The sequence below is a fragment of the Cervus canadensis genome, chromosome 9 (genome assembly GCF_019320065.1).
Source record: "Cervus canadensis isolate Bull #8, Minnesota chromosome 9, ASM1932006v1, whole genome shotgun sequence".
In the NCBI taxonomy this organism is placed as follows: domain Eukaryota; kingdom Metazoa; phylum Chordata; class Mammalia; order Artiodactyla; family Cervidae; genus Cervus; species Cervus canadensis.
Window position 1 is genome coordinate 79,698,926 of NC_057394.1, and position 20,253 is coordinate 79,719,178.

General features: G+C 42.6%; 1 protein-coding gene across 1 annotated transcript in view; it reads left to right on the forward strand.

Annotated features, from left to right (window-relative positions):
* The window catches only part of FLT3 (fms related receptor tyrosine kinase 3), a 67,260-nt gene continuing 47,007 nt past the window's right edge, over window positions 1-20,253 (forward strand). Inside the window, exons 1-2 of the mRNA XM_043478255.1 lie at window positions 1-236; window positions 13,701-13,822. Of these exons, the coding sequence (XP_043334190.1) occupies window positions 194-236; window positions 13,701-13,822 (165 nt within the window). The 5' untranslated portion in view covers window positions 1-193. The remainder of the gene's footprint in view (window positions 237-13,700; window positions 13,823-20,253) is intronic.

Genomic DNA, 20,253 nt, shown 5'->3' on the forward strand with positions numbered 1-20,253 from the left:
CGGCGCCCCGGCACAGCCCCTGCGGGTGGGGAGAGGGATGCTCCCCCCCCTTTCCACTTTGCACCAGTCCGAGGGAATTTGCGGTCGGTGACGCGCATCCTTAAGCGAGCCACCTGCAGCGCGGGGCGCGCCGCGGAGGGCGGCATCGCAGGGCTGGGCCGGCGCGGCCTGGGGACCCCGGGCTCCGGAGGCCATGCCGGCGTTGGCGCGCCTGGGCGGCCGGCTGCCGCTGCTCGGTAAGGCCCCGCTCGCCCGCTCGAGCCCCCGCGGCCCCCGGCCCCCACCCGGCACGGGCACCGGGCGCGCGCCTCCTCCGTCCCCGCCGCCGCGCGCCTCCCCGCCCCGCTCCGTCCCTCGCTCCCGCGCCCCTCCCCTCTTCCGCGCCCTCCCGACTCGCCCTGAAGTCACCCGCGGCCCCAGCCGGGCCCACCGGGCGTTCTCCTCCCGCTGGTCTCGCGTCGCCGGTCGGGCTCGGGGCCGCAGTCCCCACCGGCCGTCCCGACCCCGCGGGCGGCCTCGCCGAATCGGTGTCTGCGGGGCCCGGGCCGCCCCGCCCGTCCGCCCGCCCAGCGCGCCCGGGTTCTGGGCCAGCCGCCCGAGTCTGCGGCCCCGAGCTGGGCGCCGGGGGTCGGGACCTCGCGTGCGCCGACCCCGGTACCACAGACTCCTGGGTGGCGTCTCCAACTCTTCTTTTGAGGTTTTGATATCGGGAGTGAACTCTAATGGGAAAAGGCGCCCGGGTTCTCCCCAAAGCGAGTCATCTCGGGTAACGACCCCCCACCCCGCCGAATGTCTACTGGATCAATGGGTAGATACTTTGGGAAATATTATGCAAACGGGATTTACATCTTAAAATACCCGCTGCCCCCTCCTCTTGTACTCGATTTTTATCCTGGCGTTAAACCCCAAGAGGCTTTTCAAGGACTCAGCTGACTGTTCCCAAATAATCTGGGTAGCATAATTGTTACCCGGGGAAAAAAATCCTCTTTAGATCCACTTCATCTGTTTGGAAAGAGGAGAGGGTTGATTTGCGTTTAGGGTGAAAGAGGCAGAGTTTGGGGGGCTAGGAAGCCTCGGATCGTGTCCTAGTTCTGCAGCCTTGGGGGACCATTACTCACTGCCCCTGGCCCGCCTGTCCTGCTCTGTCCACGGAGGGAGTCTGACTGTGTCTTCTCCAACTCCCAAACCCTAGCAGTCTGTCTTGCATCTTCTGTGGTCCATGGAGAAAATACTTGCAGTATAGATGTGCAGGAATTATTTCCAGTAGCTTTGTTTCAAATAATTCAGAATTATAGAGTTGAAAAAAATGAAACATAAGAGGGAAAAGAGTAGAAAAGCATCTTGCATTTCCTAAACATCTCTGTTAATTGGTAAATATGTACATTTTAAATGTACAGTACAATATGTTTTTTAGAGTCTATTACAAAAAGTTAGCTTTCTGTTAATGTGTAACATGAAGTGGTAAGTGGGTTTTTCAGTCACATGCAAAGGCTTTGGGAAAGTATAAACATCAGTACATGCAACTGTATATAAGCTGCATTGAATTCTTTTATATTTCAGGACAATCTCAGAAATTCCTACATCTCTCTCCAGATTTTTCTAAATGGGGCATAATTCACAGCAAATATGCACACATCTTAATAGTACAACTCCATTAGGTTTTATATACACAGTGAGTGAAGTGGAACTCACTCAGTTGTGTCCGACTTTTTGTGACCCCATGGACTATACAGTCCATGGAATTCTCCAGGCCAGAATACTGGAGTGGGTAGCCTTTCCTTTCTCCAGGGGATCTTCCCAACCCAGGGATGGAACCCAGGTCTCCCGCATTACAGGCGGATTCTTGACCAGCTGAACCACCAGGGAAGCCCTTTATATACACAGATACCTGCCTAATCATTATTTCATAAAGATACAGAGCAATTCAAACTCTGCCCCCTCTGATTTACCACCCCCTTGCCTGAGGTAGCCACTATTCTTTTTTTGGAGAGGAAAAAAAGTGGTGTGAATTTTATTAGAATCACACTGGTTTAGTCACATTTACTATTCTGACTACTGATTCCATGGTTTTTCCTGTTTTTTTGAACTACATGTAAACCAAACCATTATTATGTGCTTTTTAAATGTTCAGTTTCTTTCACTCAGCATTGTGATTATGAGATTCAACTTTGTTCTTAATAACTGTGGTTTTTTGTTTTTGTTTTTGTTTTTTTCAATTGCTAGGTGCTTTTTCCTTAGTATGACTAGACTATGCAATCTATCCATTCTATTGTTGAAGAACACTGTATGTGTCTCCAATTTTGTGTAGTGAAGAGTAATAACACTGCTGTGAATACTCTTTTACATGTTTGGGGGCAGAAACACTCATTTCTCTTTGGATGATACCCTCAAATCAAATTCCTAGATTATAGAGAGAGGCATATGTTAGTTTTGGTAGATATTGTCCAGCAGTTTTCTGAAATGGTTGCACCAGTTTACCTTCCCACTAACAGCATATGGAGCTCCTTGGCACATCTTTGTCAAGACTTGCCATTACAGATTTCCTTGAATGAAGCAACATAAAGTGAGAGGCTAAAAAACAAGGACTTTAAATGTTAAAAAAGCTCTAACTACCTTGGATTGTCAGATGCGATTCCCATTTCCATTATACTGTAAGCTCTACCTTCAAGAAGAATGATGAGGTTTTCTAAGTAGTGCTTAAAGAATGGACACAGACTCTTCATGGCCCTAATTGCGTTCTGTACTGATCATGGCTAGGAAGAAGATTTCAGGATCTCAGTAACTGTGATAAGTGTTACTTTCATTAGTGCTGGGAAATTCATATTCAGAGCTTTGACCTCCACATTTAGTTGATCTTGCTGCTTATCTTACTTTGTTTGCCTGTGACCTGGTAGCCTAAGGGGGACCAACTGAGAAGCAGGTAGACAGAAGGGATGCTCGGTAAAGTTTGGATTGGATGGGGACACCAGACCTGGTGACCTGGTGTTAAGATTCCCTTTCGTCCTAAAAGCCTCATTCTAATCCATGCCATCCTACAAGTTTAGACTGGCTGTTCATTTCTTCTTGGTTACTTTGAATGGACCTATAATAAATTATCCTCTTAGGTTTCATTATTAACTACTTGGCTCCACTTTTTATAACTAAAAAGGCACTTTCATTAACCCTTTAGTTATCAGTAAAGATTTTGTTCTTGTTGAAGTTTCCTGTTGTTTAGCTGAAGAACAGTCAGGTAATGAGATCTTAAGTATGGGAGAGGAAGACATTTATATTCCAGGGGGTGGAAAAAGATGAAGAGGGAGCCTGCATCAGGAAGAAAAAGAAATTTATTTGACAAAGTTTTATTGAACACCTATTTCAGTGCTAGGCACCATGAGGGTACAAAGATGATAAAGATGGGGATGAGGGAACGTACATATAAATAGTTAATTCAATTCTATTTTAAAATTGCATGGTCATTGCCTTTCTCCAAGAAAACATTTCAGCATAAAGTTTGCTTTCAGTTAGTTAAATCTTCCAATACAGTTGTCATGATCCATAGATATCTGTAGAAGGAAGATAGCGTGAATCCCAGGATTTTTGTTGCCTACGACTACTTACACATGGATATTACTGGATTTAACGGCTGTGGGAATGAAATGACTCTTTCATTTGAAATTTAAAAAATGGACTGTTCCAGAATGAAATATGGCCATTTATTTTTTTAAGATTCTAGGAAGAAGCAATTTTCCAAATGGTTCTTTGAACAAATTTGTTGGCTGCATTTTCCTCCCCAGAGAGCATCCCTGCTCGATTGAGAAGCCCACAGGATGGCTCAGCTTCATGACTTTCTCTGCAATTCCTTTTATTCCCCTCATCTTTTTCATCCTCTGGTGAAACTCAGGAAGCGATGTGACAAGAGCCCTTGTCAGTGTTCAAGATTGTGATCTCTCTGAATCTCCAAATAGCCACCAGATATTGCCTTAATCTTTGGGTCAAGATTCTGATTTGGTTTAAAAAAAAAAAAAAACAACAACAAATAATCTCAAAAGTATTGTATTTTATCATTGTTCTTGATTTTGAAAAGGACTTTGAAGAGGAGAGGAATAAGAACTTGGGGGGCGGAAATTGAGGGGCTGGAAACTAGCTTGGCCTCATTTTTAATTTGCTTAGCTTGTTCTTGCCACGATGCTGTACCCTTTGCTATTCACTCCAAAATAGCAAAGTCTTGTGAATTTCACAAGACTGAATAAAGCTTTTGGTTTTCATCAAGATGAGTTTGTGATCTTACTATTTTTCAAATATTGATTTCCAAAAAAGTCTTAGCTTCATCTTAGGTGGCCATAGTTCTATGGCTGAAGGTTTTTCTGTTGTTTGGGGGTCTGTGAGATTTACGTATATGTGACTGAATTACCTCTATGGCTAGATCATCCTTAAGCCTTCAAGTGATAACAGCTTTTGTAGAACCCTCTGATGATCGTTAGTTGGAATCATGCAATTCTGTTCGATGGGTCCCAACACATGTAGAGGAAATTTAAAAATAATATAAAGTACACACACACTGTTCTTTTGTGGCTAGAGGAATTGCGTAAGATCCAAAAGAGGAACTATTATTATTTTTTTAGGTTAAACAGTAAAAGTATTTTTTCACTGCTGTCATTGTAAGTCCATTGGTAGCCAAGAATCTGCCATAAAATTATTTGCAGCCTACTTTAAAACAGGATATTGTCATTATTTCTTTAAACCATTATGTTTTTTAAAACTTTGATTTATTTATTTTTGGCTGTGCTGGATCTTCCTTGCTGCTCGGGCTTTTTTTCTTCAGTTGTGGCTACTCTCTAGTTGTGGGTGCGCGGGCTTCTCATCACCACGGCTTCTTTTGTTCTAAAGCATGGACTCTAGGCGCTTGAGTTTCAGTACTCGTGGCAGTGGGCTCAGTAGTTGTGGCTCCCGGGCTCTAGAGCACAGACTCAATAGTTGTGAGCATGGTCTTAGCTGCTCCTCCACATGTGCGTTCTTCCCAGATTAGGGATTGAACCCGTGTCTCCGGCAGATTCGTGACCACCGAGTTACCAGAGAAGCCGCTGCTTTGCTATTTGAGTTACAATGTTCTTAATGTTAGGGGTTCTGTGCTTGGAGGTCATACAATTGAATATGTTAGGGTGAGCAACACAGTCAGAAAACCTGAGTTCTTTATTCTGGCCAGGAATGTCTCTGCACTTAAGCTCCTCATTTGTGAAAGGGAGATAAGCAATATCTTACCGCTTCATCAGATAATAACTGTAGAGTACAGCTTCATCCCTTGTCAGACAGGTGCTTCGCAGAAAGAGAGATGCCTCAAGTTGGGAGGAATCGTCAGGATTTAGTTACAGGGTTTTTCTCCTTGCCTTCTTAGACCCTTGTGAGTACCGTGTGGTCCAGCCAGGTGCCACATGGTTCAGATTCCTGCTCACAGTCTAATGTTGGGGGTGTTGGTGGCACAGGGTAAGCATGTAAAAGGAAAACTGCAGTGTAATTTTAGAAATAAGGACCGAGGTTGAGCCTCCAACACAGACTGAGAAAATCAAGCAAAGCTTCCCAGAAGAGGTGATGTCAAATCTTGATTAGAAAGTTAAGACTTAGGTGCTTCCCTAGTGGTCCAGTGACTGAGATTTAGTGCTCCCAATGCAGAGGCCCTGGGTTTAATCCTGGGTTGGGGAACTAGAACCATGCCACAACTAACTGTTCACATGCCCCAACTAAGATCCAGCACAGCCAAGTAAATAAATAAAAGAAAGCTAAGACTTGACAGGGGAAGGGGAGAATAAGGACTTTCCAGGCAAACAGGACAGTGAAGAGAACAGTACAGCGGTCAGAATCATGGAGCAGACGGACTCTGTAATTCCATCCTGAGTTGCTGAGGCACAATGTATAAGGCCCCCAGGATTGGGGAATTCTCATCTAAGAAGCTGTCAACTCAGAAAATGAAGCCTGTTCAATGGGTAGCTTCCAGAGGCTCAGATGTGTATGATGTGTAAGGAGTGTTTTAGTGATGTGATAAAGGACTTGGATGTTCTCCTGTGGCCCAAGAGTCTCTGGAGGGAATGATGTTCTCCTGTGGCCCAAGAGTCTCTGGAGGGGGTCCATTGTGTCCTTTAGGGTGTGTGTGTGTTTGTGTGTGTATGTTGTGTGTGTGTGTATATGTGTGTGTATGTATTTGTATATGTGTGTATGTATTTGTATATTGTGTATGTGTGTGTGTATTGTGGGTGTGTATGTGTGTGTGTATATTACATGTGTATGTCTCTGTATTGTGTGTATATGTATGTATATTGTGTGTGTGTGTTGGTGTGTGTGTTGGTGTGTTATATGTATGAATGTATGTGTATATTGTACATGTGTTTGAGTGTATATGTGTGTGTATAGTGTGTGTGTATGTGTGTGTTTGTGTGTGTATGTCTCTGTGTGTATTGAGTGTATGTGTGTATATTGTGGGTGTGTATGTGTGTGTTTGTGTGTGTACGTGTGTGTATAGTGTGTGTGTGTGTGTATTGGTGTTTTATGTGTATGAATGTATGTGTATGTGTATATAGTGCATGTGTTTGAGTGTGTATGTGTGTGTATAGTGTGTGTGTGTTTGTGTCAGTGTATATTGTGTGTATGTGTGTGTTTGTGTGTGTGTGTTGGTATGTTATATGTATGAATGTATGTGTATATTGTGTGTGCGTTTGAGTGTGTATGTGTGTGTATTGTGGGTGTGTATGTGTGTGTTTGTGTGTGTGTATTTTGTGTGTATGTGTGTCTGTCTCTGTATTGTGTGTATGTGTGTGTGTGGTGTTTTATGTGTATGAATGTATGTGTATGTGTATATTGTGCATGTGTTTGAGTGTGTGTGTGTGTATTGTGGGTGTGTATGTGTGTGTTTGTGTGTGTATATTTTGTGTGTATGTGTGTCTGTCTCTGTATTGTGTGTATATGTGTGTGTTGGTGTGTTATGTGTATGAATGTATGTGTATGTGTATATTGTGCATGTGTTTGAGTGTGTGTGTGTGTATAGTGTGTGTGTGTGTGTGTAAGGGTTAATTGCTTCCATCAGATTCTTCAGTGTGGCCTGTGACTCAAGAAGGGGTAGGGGCCAGTGCTGTAGGTTGTTCAGGGGTTTGAAGGAGAGGGGTGACGCATGTTGGAGCGCTGCTGTGTATTCCAGAAGGACAGTTTTGGGGTCTGTGTCGAGGATGGACATCAGGCAGACAGGCCATGGCAGAGAGGTCAGCGAGGAAGCAGTTGGCAGTCGTCCAGGCCAGACGCGACAAGCACGGGAGTTGGGGCGGTGGTGACAGAGAGGCAGAGCCATGCAGAGATGTGGGGATTATCTGGAGGTCAAAATGTCACGGCTTGGCAGCTGCCTGGATGATGGGAAGTGGGGGAGAGGGAGGAGTTGAAAGTGACTTCTGGCTTTGGGGACAGTGGGTGTGCTGGCACTAACAGAGGAGGGGGTAGGGGGCCGAAGGAAAGGGGGGAGTTCAGTCTGAGCGTAAGGTTCCTGGGAGCCGCCCAGATATGTAGCCGCACACATAGGAGGTATGGATTTGGAACTCCTGAGCAAATGGACTGTCGTTTACTAAAATCATGAGAAAGAGCAGACACTGGCGAGGATGACAGCGATGAGAGTATCCCAGGTGCGAGGAAGAGCACACGAGTCTCCTTCCCTGGACTCACACTGACCACTCCTGGCTCCGCTGACCCCATGTATATGGGGTGGGAGAGTTCCCCACACCAAGCAGTTCTTGGGCACCAATTGGATGTCTGACAGTTTAACTCAATTCTGACACTCTCTCCCCAGAGATAGCATCAGACCCCACAGGTTAAGGGCTCAGAGCCCTCTTGACCCCCATCAGATGTCAACGTCAAGTCCAGGTGGCCACCAGCACAGGCTGTAAGTCAGAGGTTCCCAGGACCCCCTCCTTGAGTTTGATGACTTTGCTGGAACAGCTCACAGAATTCAGAAAAACAATTTGCTTGCTAGATTACCAGTTTATGATGAAAGGATATAACTCCAGGAGAGCCAGGTGGAAGAGATGCAGAGGGCAAGGCAAGGGGTGTGGGGAGGGCTTGGAATGTCATCCAGTTCCCCAACCCAGAAGCTCACTGGATCTCTCAGTTCAAGAATTTTTATAGAGTTTAATTAGCACACGCCCCTCCCTGTTTGCCCAGAGGTCAGTTTTCAGCCTCACCCCTCCAACCTCTGGATCTTTCTTGGGACAACCCCAGCTCCTGGGGCTGCAGAGGCGACCCGCCCTAAGTCACCTTGTTAGCATAAGCTCAGGAGTGCCCAAGAGGGGCTCGTTGTGAATAGCAACAGACACCCCTGTTGCTCAGGAAATTCCAAGGATTTTAGGAGCTTTGTGCCAGGAAAGAGTGCTTCCCAGGTGGTGCAGTGGTAAAGAACCCACCTGCCAATGCAGGAGACACAGGTTCAATCCCTGGATTGGGAAGATCCCCCAGAGGAGGAAATGGCAACCCACTCTAGTATTCTTACCTGGAGAGTCCCATGGACAGAGGATCCCCGGGGGCTACAGTCTGTGGGGTCACAAAGAGTCAGACACGACTGAGCACGCATGCATGGTGCTGAGAAAGACCAAATACATTTTGGTCTAAGGCCAAGTGTATTTATTATACCACATGGGTCTACTGTCTTCTTTTACCAAATGAGGAAAGTGGGACCCAAAGAGGTCAAATGACTTGCTGAAGTTCAGGGTTATCACAGCAGGTAACTGGCTCCTAAAACACCTGGCTCTGAAAACCAATGGGACTTGTGTCCAAGAGACCCTAGCAAACAAAGAAACAGTTTGTAAAGGGTTGGCAAAGACTCACTGTGACTATACCCCCAGGCTCAGTGCTGAGTCAGCAGACAGAAACATCCTTCTCCCAGTCTTTTCCTTAAAGAGGCCTATTTGAAAAAAAAAAAACACTTTTATTGAAATATAGTTGGTTTACAATGCTGTAGTAGTTTCTAGTGAACAGCCAAGCAATTCAGTTATACATGTGTGTATATACATATTCTTTTTCAGATTTTTTCCACTATAGGTTATTACAAGATAATGAACATAGTTCCCTCTACTATACAATAGGACCTTGTTGTTTTTCTCCTTTATATATAGTAGTGTGTATCTGTTAATCCCAAGCTCCTAATTTATCCCTACCCCAGCCTTCACCTTTGGTAACCATAGTTTGTTTTCTATGTCTGAATCTGTTTTGTAAATAAGTTCATTTGTACCATTTTTTAGATTCTACATGTAAGTGATACCATGTGATATTTGTCTCCCTCTGTCTCATACTTCACTTAATATGATAATGAGTAGGTCCATCCATGTTGCTGCAAATGGCATTATTTCATTCTTTTTTATGCCTAAGTAATATTCTACTGTATATGTATACCTCATCTTTATCCGTTTCTCTGTCGATGGGCATTTAGGTTGCTTATGTGTCTTGGCTATTGTAAATAGTGCTGCTATGAACATTAGGGTGAATGTATCTTTTTGAATTATCATTTTGTCCAGATATATGCCCAGGAGTAGGATTGCGGGATCATATGGTCACTCTGGTTTTTGTTTTTGGCCATTCCATGCAGCTTGCAGAATCTTAGTCCTCTAACCAGGGATCAAACCCAGACTCCTGAGAGTGGAAGCATGAAGTCCTAACCACTGGACCACTGGAGCATTCCCTCTATTTTTATTTTTTTAACAAACCTCCATACTGTTCTCCATGGTGGCTGTCCCAATTTAAATTCTCACCAACAGTATAGAGGGGTCCCTTTTTCTCCATACCCTCTCCAGCATTTATTATTTGTAGACTTTTTGATGATGGCCATTCTGATTGGTGTAAGATGACACTTCAGTGAAGTTTTGATTTGCATTTCTCTAATAATTAGCGATGTTGAGCATCCTTTCATGTGCCTATTGACCATCTGTATGTCCTCTTTGGAGAAATGCCTATTTAGGTCTTCTGCCCATTTTTGATTGTTTTTAAAGAGGTCTGTTTTCAGCCTAATTTAACATACATCTAGGAGCTGACTGCAATTCTGCCTGAGCCTGAGGAGGCTAGATGCACCATTTACACATTTCCCCTCTCGTATCTCTCTGAAAGGAGCTTATACATGTATCTAAAACTGTGGCCTTTGTGACTGCCACCCAGAGGACACATTCCTTGATCTGGTGGCCAGCAGGACTTGCATTTGTGGGTCCCACTGGCCTGCAGTGAACAAAGAAGCTGTTATTAACTGACTATACTTTAGGGCTCAGTGCAGAGAAAGCAGACAGAAACACTAGCTCCCATTCTTTCCCCAAAAGAGGTCTATTTGTGTGTTTTAAAAGCCACTGCCTGAGAGTCCAGCTTCATTGTGCATCTAGGTACTAATTGAGATCTTCCCTTTGTTGTCATTGTTTTTCAGTCGCTAAGTTGTGTCTAACTCTTTGAGACCCCTTGGACTGCAGCACACCAGGCTTCCCTGTCCTTCACTATCTCCCAGAGTTTACTCAAACTCATGTCCATTGAGGCAGTGATGCCATCCAACCATCTCATCCTGTCAGCCCCTTCTCCTCCTGCCCTCAGGCTTTGCCAGCATCAGGGTCTTTTCCAATGAGTCAGTTCTTCACATCAGGTGGCCAAAGTACTGGATCTTCAGCTTCAGCATCAGTCCTTCCAATGAATAATCAGGGTTGATTTCCTTTAGGATGGATTGGTTTGATCTCCCTGTGGTCCAAGGGACTCTCAAGAGTCTTTGCCAGCACCACAATTGAAAAACATCAATTCTTTGGCACTTAGCCTTTTTTATGGTTCAACTTTCACATCCATACATGACTACTGGAAAAACCATGGCTTTGACTATATGGACCTCTGTCAGCAAAATGATGTCTCTACTTTTTAATATGCTGTCTAGATTTGTCATAGCATCCAAGGAGCTATCGTCTTTTAATTTCATAGCAGTCACCGTACCCAATGATTTTGGAGCCCAAGAAAATAAAATCTCCTCCCCTTTAGGACACTAGCAAATCATGACACATCCTTACTACTGGGAGCCAATAAGCACAAAAAAGGTAATTTGAGAAACCACCAAGAACTAAGCCTGGGTGGAAGGATGAGATTTCTTCTACAAGAGGCTATTCTGTGAAGACTGGGATAATATGGCTGTTTTATCTAATCCACAGAAACCAACACAGATAATCAAAGATGAAGAAAGAAAGGAGCGTGTTCCAAACAAAAGAATAAGATAAAACTCCAGAAACAAACCTTAGTGAACTGGAGATAAGTGATTTACCTGTAAAGAGTTCAAAGTAGGACTTCCCTGGTGGTCCACTGGTTAAGAATCCTCTTGCCAAAGCAGAGCATGTAAGTTCTTCCTGGTCCGGGAAGATTCCGCATGCTGTAAGGCAACTGAGCCCATACGTCACAACTACTGAGTCCATACTCTAGAGCCTGTGTGATCCAGCAAGAGAAGCCACTGCAATGAGAGGTCTGATAACCACCACTAGACAGTAGCCCCCACTCTCTGCAACAAGACAAAGCCCGCAGGCAGCAAAGAAGACCCAGCGCAGCCAAAAATAAATAAATAAATAGTTGTTTTTTAAAAAAGAATTCAAACTAAGAGTCATAAAGATGCTCACTGATGCTCCCTGAGAACAACACATGAATAAAGTGAGAATTCCCACAGAGAGAGAAAGCTTAAGAAGAATACAATAACTGAAAAATTCAGAAAAGGAGTTCACCAGCCGACTGGATGTAGTGGAAGAATTACTGAGATCAAAGACGAAGCAGTGGAATTCATCCAATCAGAGGAGCAATAAGGGAAAAAAGAAAAGAGTGAAGACAGTTTAAGGGACTTAAGAGATACCATCAAACTAAACTAATAGTCACATTATAGGGGTTCCAAAAGACGAAGAGAAAGAGAAAGGGCACAATATTTATTCAAAGAGATAATGGCTGAAAAATCCCCTCATCTGGGGAAAAGCAACAGACATCCAGGTCCAAGAAGTCCAGAGACTTCCAGATAAGATGAATGTAAAGAGACCTCCTGAGACACGTTATAGATACACTGTCAAAAACTAAAGACAAGGAGAAAATCTTAAAGGCAGCAAGAAGTAAAAACTTGTTTTATACAGAGGACCCTCTGTAGTACTACCAGCAGATTTTTCAGCAGAGACTTTGTAGGCCAGAAAGGAATGGCATTATATATTTGAAAATCTAAAAGAAAAAAAAAAAAAAAACAGCTAACCAAGAATACCTGGCAAACTGTCCTTCAGCAATTTTTTGAAAACTACTTATTTATTTTATTTATTTGGCTGTGTTGGGTCTCAGTTGCAGCATGCAGGATCTTTTTCATTTCAGTGCATGGACTCTCTGGTTGTGGTGGTGGGCTCACTAGTTGTGCGACGTGGACTCCAGAGTGCACTGGCTTCAGTGGTGGGGCTAGCAGGCTTAGTTGCTCCGAGGCACGTGGGATCTGCCCAAACCAGAGATCAAAGCTGTGTCCCCTGTACTGGCTGGTGGATTCTTAACCACTGGACCACCAGGGAAGTTCCTAATCGGTTTTAAAGACACACACAGACTAAAAGTAAAGGGATGGAAAAAGATACTGCATGCTCATGGAAACCAAAAAAAGTAGAGATATCTATACTTACATCAGACAAAATAGACTTTAGCCAAAGACTGTCATAAGAGGTAAAAAGGGTCAATGGAAAAGAGGGTCACCCAGTAGAGGATATGACATGTGTGAATATTTATGCGCCTGACATAGTAGCACCTAAAGAAATTAAGCAAATAAGCAAATGCTAACAGACCTGAAGGGAGAAATAACAGTGCAATCACACAAAGGGGATTCAGTACGCCAGTTTCAACAAAGGATAGATCATCTAGACATAAAATCAATAAGGAAACATCTAAACTACATGTTAGACTAGGTGGACCTAACAGACATTTACAGAACATTCCATCTAACAGCAGTGAATATATAGTCTTCTCAAGCTCACTTGGAACATTCTCCAGGATATTTCTGATCACAGTGGTATGAAACCAGAAATCAGCTACAAGAAGAAAACTGGGAAATTCAAAATTATATGATAATAAAACAGCATTTGCACGTTTTGTATCTCTATGTCAACGTTTTGGTAATGCTCACAATATTTCAAATGTTTTCACTCTTTTTATAGTTGTTTTGGTGATCTTTGATCAGTGATCTTTGATGTTACTACTACAATTCACTGAAGGCTCAGATGATGGTTAGCTTTTTTTTAGCAAGAGAGTATGTTTTAGTTAAGGTATACACATTGTATTCATGGGGATAATGCTGTTGCACACTTAACAGGCTACACTGTACCATAAACGTAACTTTTATATGCACCAGGAAACCATAAAGAAGAAAAAAATGGCTGGTATACAAATAACCAGTCCTCAGTTGCACTAGCCTCACTTCAAATGCATAATGCTAAATACAGCTAAGGACCACCCTGTTGAACAGCACAGATAAGGAATATTTCCATCACCCAAGAATGTTCCTTTGGAAAACACTGCTCTAAGGACCTCTGCTCAAGATTGATAGTAAGACTTGCCTTTTGTGAAATTATACTTCCTGCATACTTTCCTGTTGGCCACTTTCCCTTGATTACATTTTGTTTTATTGTAAGATGAATACATATTTTCTTTTTAAGGTGTGCATGTATCAACATCACTGCCTTTGTTTGCTTTCACAGTTGTTTTTTCCGCAATGATATTCCAGACTATTACAAATCAAGATCTGCCTGAGATCAAGTGTGTTTTAATCAACCATGGAAACAATGATTCATCAATGGGGACATCACCATCGAATCCCATGGTAAAGTAATAGTAAAATGACAATTTTAGCTATTTTCTCTGGAGACCATACTTTGTAAGCTATTGAGACCTGCTATGGCTTATGAGCTTTTCTTTTTACATATTTAAGTAACTATACACTCATATGGGGTATTGATGAGCATCTCTCCTCATTGTTACCTGGGAATCCATCCCAACATTCTCTTTGGGCTTAGATTCTGGAAGGACAGTGGTACTCAGAATGAATAAGAAACAAAAATTTCCTTTTCTCTTTAAAATAAAGCCAGGCTTCTCTCTCAAGCCCTGAATCTCTAAATTTCCAACTTCCTCCTGGGTTTACATAAATAGATTTTCTCCATTTGCTCATTAAGACCCACCTATATAATTTACTTCATTTCTATTTCCCCAAACATCTTGTTTTAATGGATTTCTGTTTACAGCCCCGTCTAGATCCTAAGCTTGAAAGCTCAGCCTCACTTTGGACTGCTTCCTTTCTCTGCCCTCACATTTGGTCAGTTACCAAGTCTTATCAATTTCCTTTCTTTCCTAGTTCTCATTTAACCACCTCATATTCTCCAGTCTCCCTGCCACTTCCCTAATTCCAGCCCTCATAGTCACAATAATATTGTAAGTGGCTTCTTCCTTCTACAGTTCAGTTCAGATAGGGCTGCCAAACTTTTTTATTTATTTTTTTTAATTTATTTTGGGCTGCACTGAGTCTCTGTTGCTTTGCACGGGCTTTGTCTGGTTGCAGAGATCTGGGGCTACTCTAGATACTGTGCTCAGGCTTCTCTTGCTCCGAGCACAAGCTCTAGGACACACGGGCTTCAGCAGTTGTGGCACACAGCCTCGGTAGTTGCAGTTCCCAGGTTCTGGAGCACAGGCTCAACAGTTGTGGCACACAGGCTTAGCTGCCCCGTGGCATGTGGGATCTTCCCCACCCAGGGATCGAACCCGTGTCTCCTGCTTTGGTAGGTGGATTCTGTACCCCTGGGCCACCAGGGAAGCCCCCAGACTATTCTTCTTGAGGCATGGCTACATCCTTTACAGCCTGGCTTGGTCTTCTCATGACTTCAGCTGACGTGCATATCACTCCATAAACTGGCTCTGACTCCTTCAAGTTCCACTCTTGTTTGTCATTCCTCTTCTTCTTTTTTTTTTTTATTCCTCTTCTTAATGCTATTCAGCTAACATAGCCTAGGTGTTTACTCAAATGAAGGAAGCTTAAATGATCAAGAAACTGAAAATATTAGAAGTCTATATACAATAAAAAGTGAACATAAATTAACCAGTTCTATGGTTTTTATCCAGTTAAGGATTCATATACAGCTATAGTTACTCCATTTTCTTTTATAGAGTACTCATGGCACGAAAGCATAGTTTATTTATTTACTTATTTATCTGGGTTTAAATTTTTAACAGATATTGGTGTCATTAACACATTGGCTTGTTAATAATTAAGACATTTGGCATACATGATATTTTAGTGCAGACAAGAAAAAATTTTACTATTATGTGCTGTGATGTTTTAAACTTTTAGTGTCTTTTCAATGTGAGAAAATAGCTGCACACATTTAAGTGCTTTCTTATTAAATCACGATCTTTAAAAAAAAAAAATCCATGATGATTGGTCTTGGTTCCCAGTATTAAGCTCTGTATTATCTTTTTTATGTAGAATAAATTGTATTATTATGCAAATTCAATACTAAGACCTAGTAGTTCCTAAACCACATCAAGCAACCATCCTAACTGTGGCAAAACTGAACTTTCACCTTCCTGAAGCTGAAGCCACTCCTTCTGGATATTTTCCTACTTTGATGTGAGATGATTATTAGGGTGTCAGTGACTTCTCACAAGCAGTTGTGATTTCTTCCATAGTTCATGATTCTCAGATGAGACATCTTTCTAAAACTCTTATAGTCAGAGGTTTTTGGAAGAACCAAGCACTTTTTAGTTGACAAAGCTGGCCAAGACAGCTCTAATAAATAAGAAACTCCATCCTGAGCTATGTCACAGTATAGCCTGGAACCAAAATAGGATTATTTTACTGTTTCCACAATTCACTTAATTGTTGTTTCAAATCTGAGATTTCCCATCATTATCATTTCTGTTTGAAGATTAAGGTGGTGTGTCCTGAGTTTCTCCCCTACAAGGCTACTATTTCTCCTTTGTAGTTAAAAAGGATTGGGAGGAGATACAAATATTCTGTTTCTCCTCTGTTTTTCACCCACTGATTTTAGTGTCCACTGGTGGATCTTGCCTACAACCATTATTACTGTGATGTTTTCCTAATGATGAGCTTCTTTTCCCCTTGTTCCCTCTACATTCATTAACTGAAATTCTTCTGCGAGGAAGAGCTGTCTCTTCTCTCCATTTTATTTATTTAATCAGTCTAGACTTGTAGATACTTATTTTACTGCATGGATTATAGCCCTAAACTAACACTTTATTTTGTGGCTCAGATGTTTCCAGCTTTGGTCATTGGGAGCTACTTCAGCTTGGTTCCTGTGTCTTTTCAACGTGTCCCCAAAGTTTCTGAAGCACACCCTTAGTTTTTGGCACGATAGCATAGTTCAGACTCATCTTGTATTTTTCCTGTGTCAGCCCTTCTCCAAGAAGCGTTTGTTTCGTGAAAAATAGTATTTATAAACCAAGATCTGAGAGCTGAGTGCTTATTGCTCCTGAGCATTGTCGCTTCTAGGCCTTCTTGGCAGACACAGGAAGGATACATGTTTGTATACTACCCCCCCATCCATACATACTATATTTATCTCTTTATCATCTCTATCTATCTATGTATCACCATGAGTTCATGCTGATAAGTGTGAATTCAATTCAGCACCAAAGGGTTCATTCTACCTTTCTCTCTTTCCTCAGTTGTACTTCTCTCTCTGACAGTAAGACCCCTGGCTTTCATGATCTAAAATAATTTACTTTATTATCATTCAATAATAATATTCATTTCTGGTATAAATGGCAGCCCACTCCATTATTCTTGCCCGGAGAATCCCGTGGACAGAGTCTGTAGCCTGGTAGACTACAGTCCATGGGGTCGCAAAGAGTTGGACATGACTGAGGCGACTTAGCATACATGCACTGGTGTGTCAGAATTGCTAACCCACATTGCAGTGAGAAAAAGATTTACCAACTAGAATACAGTGCGTGTGTGCTAAGTCTCTTCAGTCGTGTCCAGCTCTTAGCAACCCTATGGACTGTAGCCCGCCAGGCTTCTCTGTCCATGGGATGCTCCAGGCAAGAATTCTGGAGTGGGTTGCCATGCTCTTTTCCAGGGGATCTTCCTGACTCGGAGATTGAACCCATGTCTCTAATGTCTCCTGCCTTGGCAGGCAGGTTCTTTACCACTACCGCCACCCTGAGAAGCCCCGGGAATACAGTACTTGTGTGCAATTCTTTTTGTCTTTAACCTCATACCATCCAAAACATTCTTTTCCCAAATTACTTAGGTTTGTTCCTTTCTTTCCCAATCCCTTCACTCTGATTATGTTAGTTATTTGTGATACAGTTAAGTTCAGTTGCTTTGCATTCCATTTTGAGTTCCCCCATATCCTGGTTGACGCTGATGATCTATTTTGTGAGTAAATGGTATGGACCTAACAGAAGCAGAAGATATTAAGAAGAGGTGGCAAGAATACACAGAAGAACTGTACAAAAAAGATCTTCATGACCCAGAAAATCACGATGGTGTGATCACTCACACTCACCTAGAGCCAGACATCCTGGAATGTGAAGTCAGGTGGGCCTTAGAAAGCATCATTACGAACAAAGCTAGTGAAGGTGATAGAATTCCAGTTGAGCTATTTCAAATCCTGAAAGATGATGCTGTGAAAGTGCTGCACTCAATATGCCAGCAAATTTGGAAAACTCAGCAGTGGCCACAGACTGGAAAAGGTCAGTTTTCATTCCAATCCCAAAGAAAGGCAATCACAAAGAATGCTCAAACTACCGCACAATTGCACTCATCTCACCTGCTAGTAAAGTAATGCTCAAAATTCTCCAAGCCAGGCTTCAGCAATATGTGAACCGAGAACTTCCAGATGTTCAAGCTGGTTTTAGGAAAGGCAGAGGAACCAGAGATCAAATTGCCAACATCTGCTGGATCATTGAAAAAGCAAGAGAGTTCCAGAAAAATATCTATTTCTGCTTTATTGACTATGCCAAAGCCTTTGACTGTGTGGATCACAATAAACTGTGGAAAATTCTGAAAGAGATGGGAATACCAGACCACCTGACCTGCCTCTTGAGAAATCTGTATGCAGGTCAGGAAGCAACAGTTAGAACTGGACATGGAACAACAGACTGGTTCCAAATAGGAAAAGGAGTGCGTCAAGGCTATATATTGTCACCCTGCTTATTTAACTTCTATGTAGAATACATCATGAGAAACGCTGGGCTGGATGAAGCACAAGTTGGAATCAAGATTTGCCGGGAGAAATATCAATAACCTCAGATATGCAGATGACACCACCCTGATGGCAGGAAGTGAAGAGGAACTAAAGAGCCTCTTGATGAAAGTAAAAGAGGAGAGTGAAAAGGTTGGCTTAAAGCTTAACATTCAGAAAACTAAGATCATGGCATCTGGTCCCATCACTTCATGGGAAAAAGATGGGGAGACAGTGGAAACAGTGTCAGACTTTAATTTTTTGGGCTCCAAAGTCACTGCAGATGGTGATTGCAGACATGAAATTAAAAGATGCTTACTCCTTGGAAGGAAAGTTATGACCAACCTAGATAGCATATTAAAAAGCAGAAACATTACTTTGCCAACAAAGGTCCATCTAGTCAAGGCTATGGTTTTTCCAGTGGTCATGTATGGATGTGAGAGTTGGACTGTAAAGAAAGCTGAGCACCGAAAAATTGATGCTTTTGAACTGTGGTGCTGGAGAAGACTCGAGAGTCCCCTGGACTGCAAGGAGATCCAACCAGTCCACCCTAAAGGAGATCAGTCCTGGGTGTTCATTGGAAGGACTGATGCTGAAGCTGAAACTCCAATACTTTGGCCACCTGATGCGAAGAGTTGGCTCATTGGAAAAGACCCTGATGCTGGGAGGGATTGGGGGCAGGAGGAGAAGGGGACGACAGAGGATGAGATGGCTCGATGGCATCATCAACTCGATGGACTTGAGTTTGAGTAAACTCTGAGAGTTTGTGATGGACAGGGAGGCCTGGCGTGCTGCAATTCATGGGATCGCAAAGAGTCGGACACGACTGAGCAACTGAACTGAACTGAACTTAAACATGATTATGGTCCTGAAAGCTAAAGCTATGTGATAAAAGACATACTCAGAGAAGTGTCATGTCTTCTTCATCCCTACTTCCAAGTTTCCTCCTTTCCCCATCTATCTCCTGTACTGAGCCAGTCCCTTAAGTTTTTTATATTAGCTCTGTATTTCTTGTGCACAAATGAGCAGATACATGTGTATTGTCTTAGCCCCTTTCCTTGTGACCCAAAGGATAGTGTAACTGAAAGTAGAAACATTTTGAACCCAGCTTTCTCCACTTAGCATTTGTCCAGGAAATAACTGCAAATCAGTTCATGGAGCTTGTCCTCATCCTTCTCTATAATTGCGTGTCCTCAATTATGTGGATTGACCATAATTTATTCTGTCACTCTGCTGTGTATGAGCACTTAAGTGCTTTCCTATGTACCAGCGCTTAGGTGATTTCTAATATTTTGCAATTATAAATGATGTTCAATCAATTGTTGGACGTATAGTCCTCAAAATAGGACTGGCTGAGAGGGTGAAGTGCACAGTAGTTATATTAGGTGTTGGTGAATTCCAGATTCCCCCTGTGTACCAGTTTGCCTTTCTCCAGCAATGTATGAGAGAGGATATTTCCTTATAGCCTCACCAACAAAATTTTGCTAGTGTGACTGATTAGTGCTATCTCAATGCTGTTTGCGTTTTTCTGATCATATGTGAGTTTGAACATTTTCTCATGTGTTCGAGAGCCATTCTTTATAACGTTTTTGTGAATTGTCTATTTATTTCTTTTTCACTTTTTTCTATCATGTCTTGCTTCTGTGTCTCTCAATGTTGGAAAAAATTCTTTACATATTAGGGGTATTAGCACTTTATTTCCTTTATTTGTAATATGCATAGCAAGTATTTTCTTCTAGCATGTCAAGGTTTCGTTGTTGTTGTTCTTGCTGTAATTTATTCTGTGTCCATCTTTTAAGATCCAGATCAGTTGCTGCACTCCAGTGGAGCATCTCCACCCCCATTGTCCCCGCGTGGAAGTCACCTCTCCCGGCTCTGAAGGTCCAGAGCACTTAAATGCACCTTCCAAAGTAGTGGACTTCTGTTTCTCAGCCACATCACTTTTCACTTTGTTTTGTTATTTCTTCCTGTTGTTGTTGCTCAGTTGCTCAGTTGTGTCTAACTCTTTGCGACCGCATGGACTGCAGCACACCAGGCTCCCCTGTCCATCATC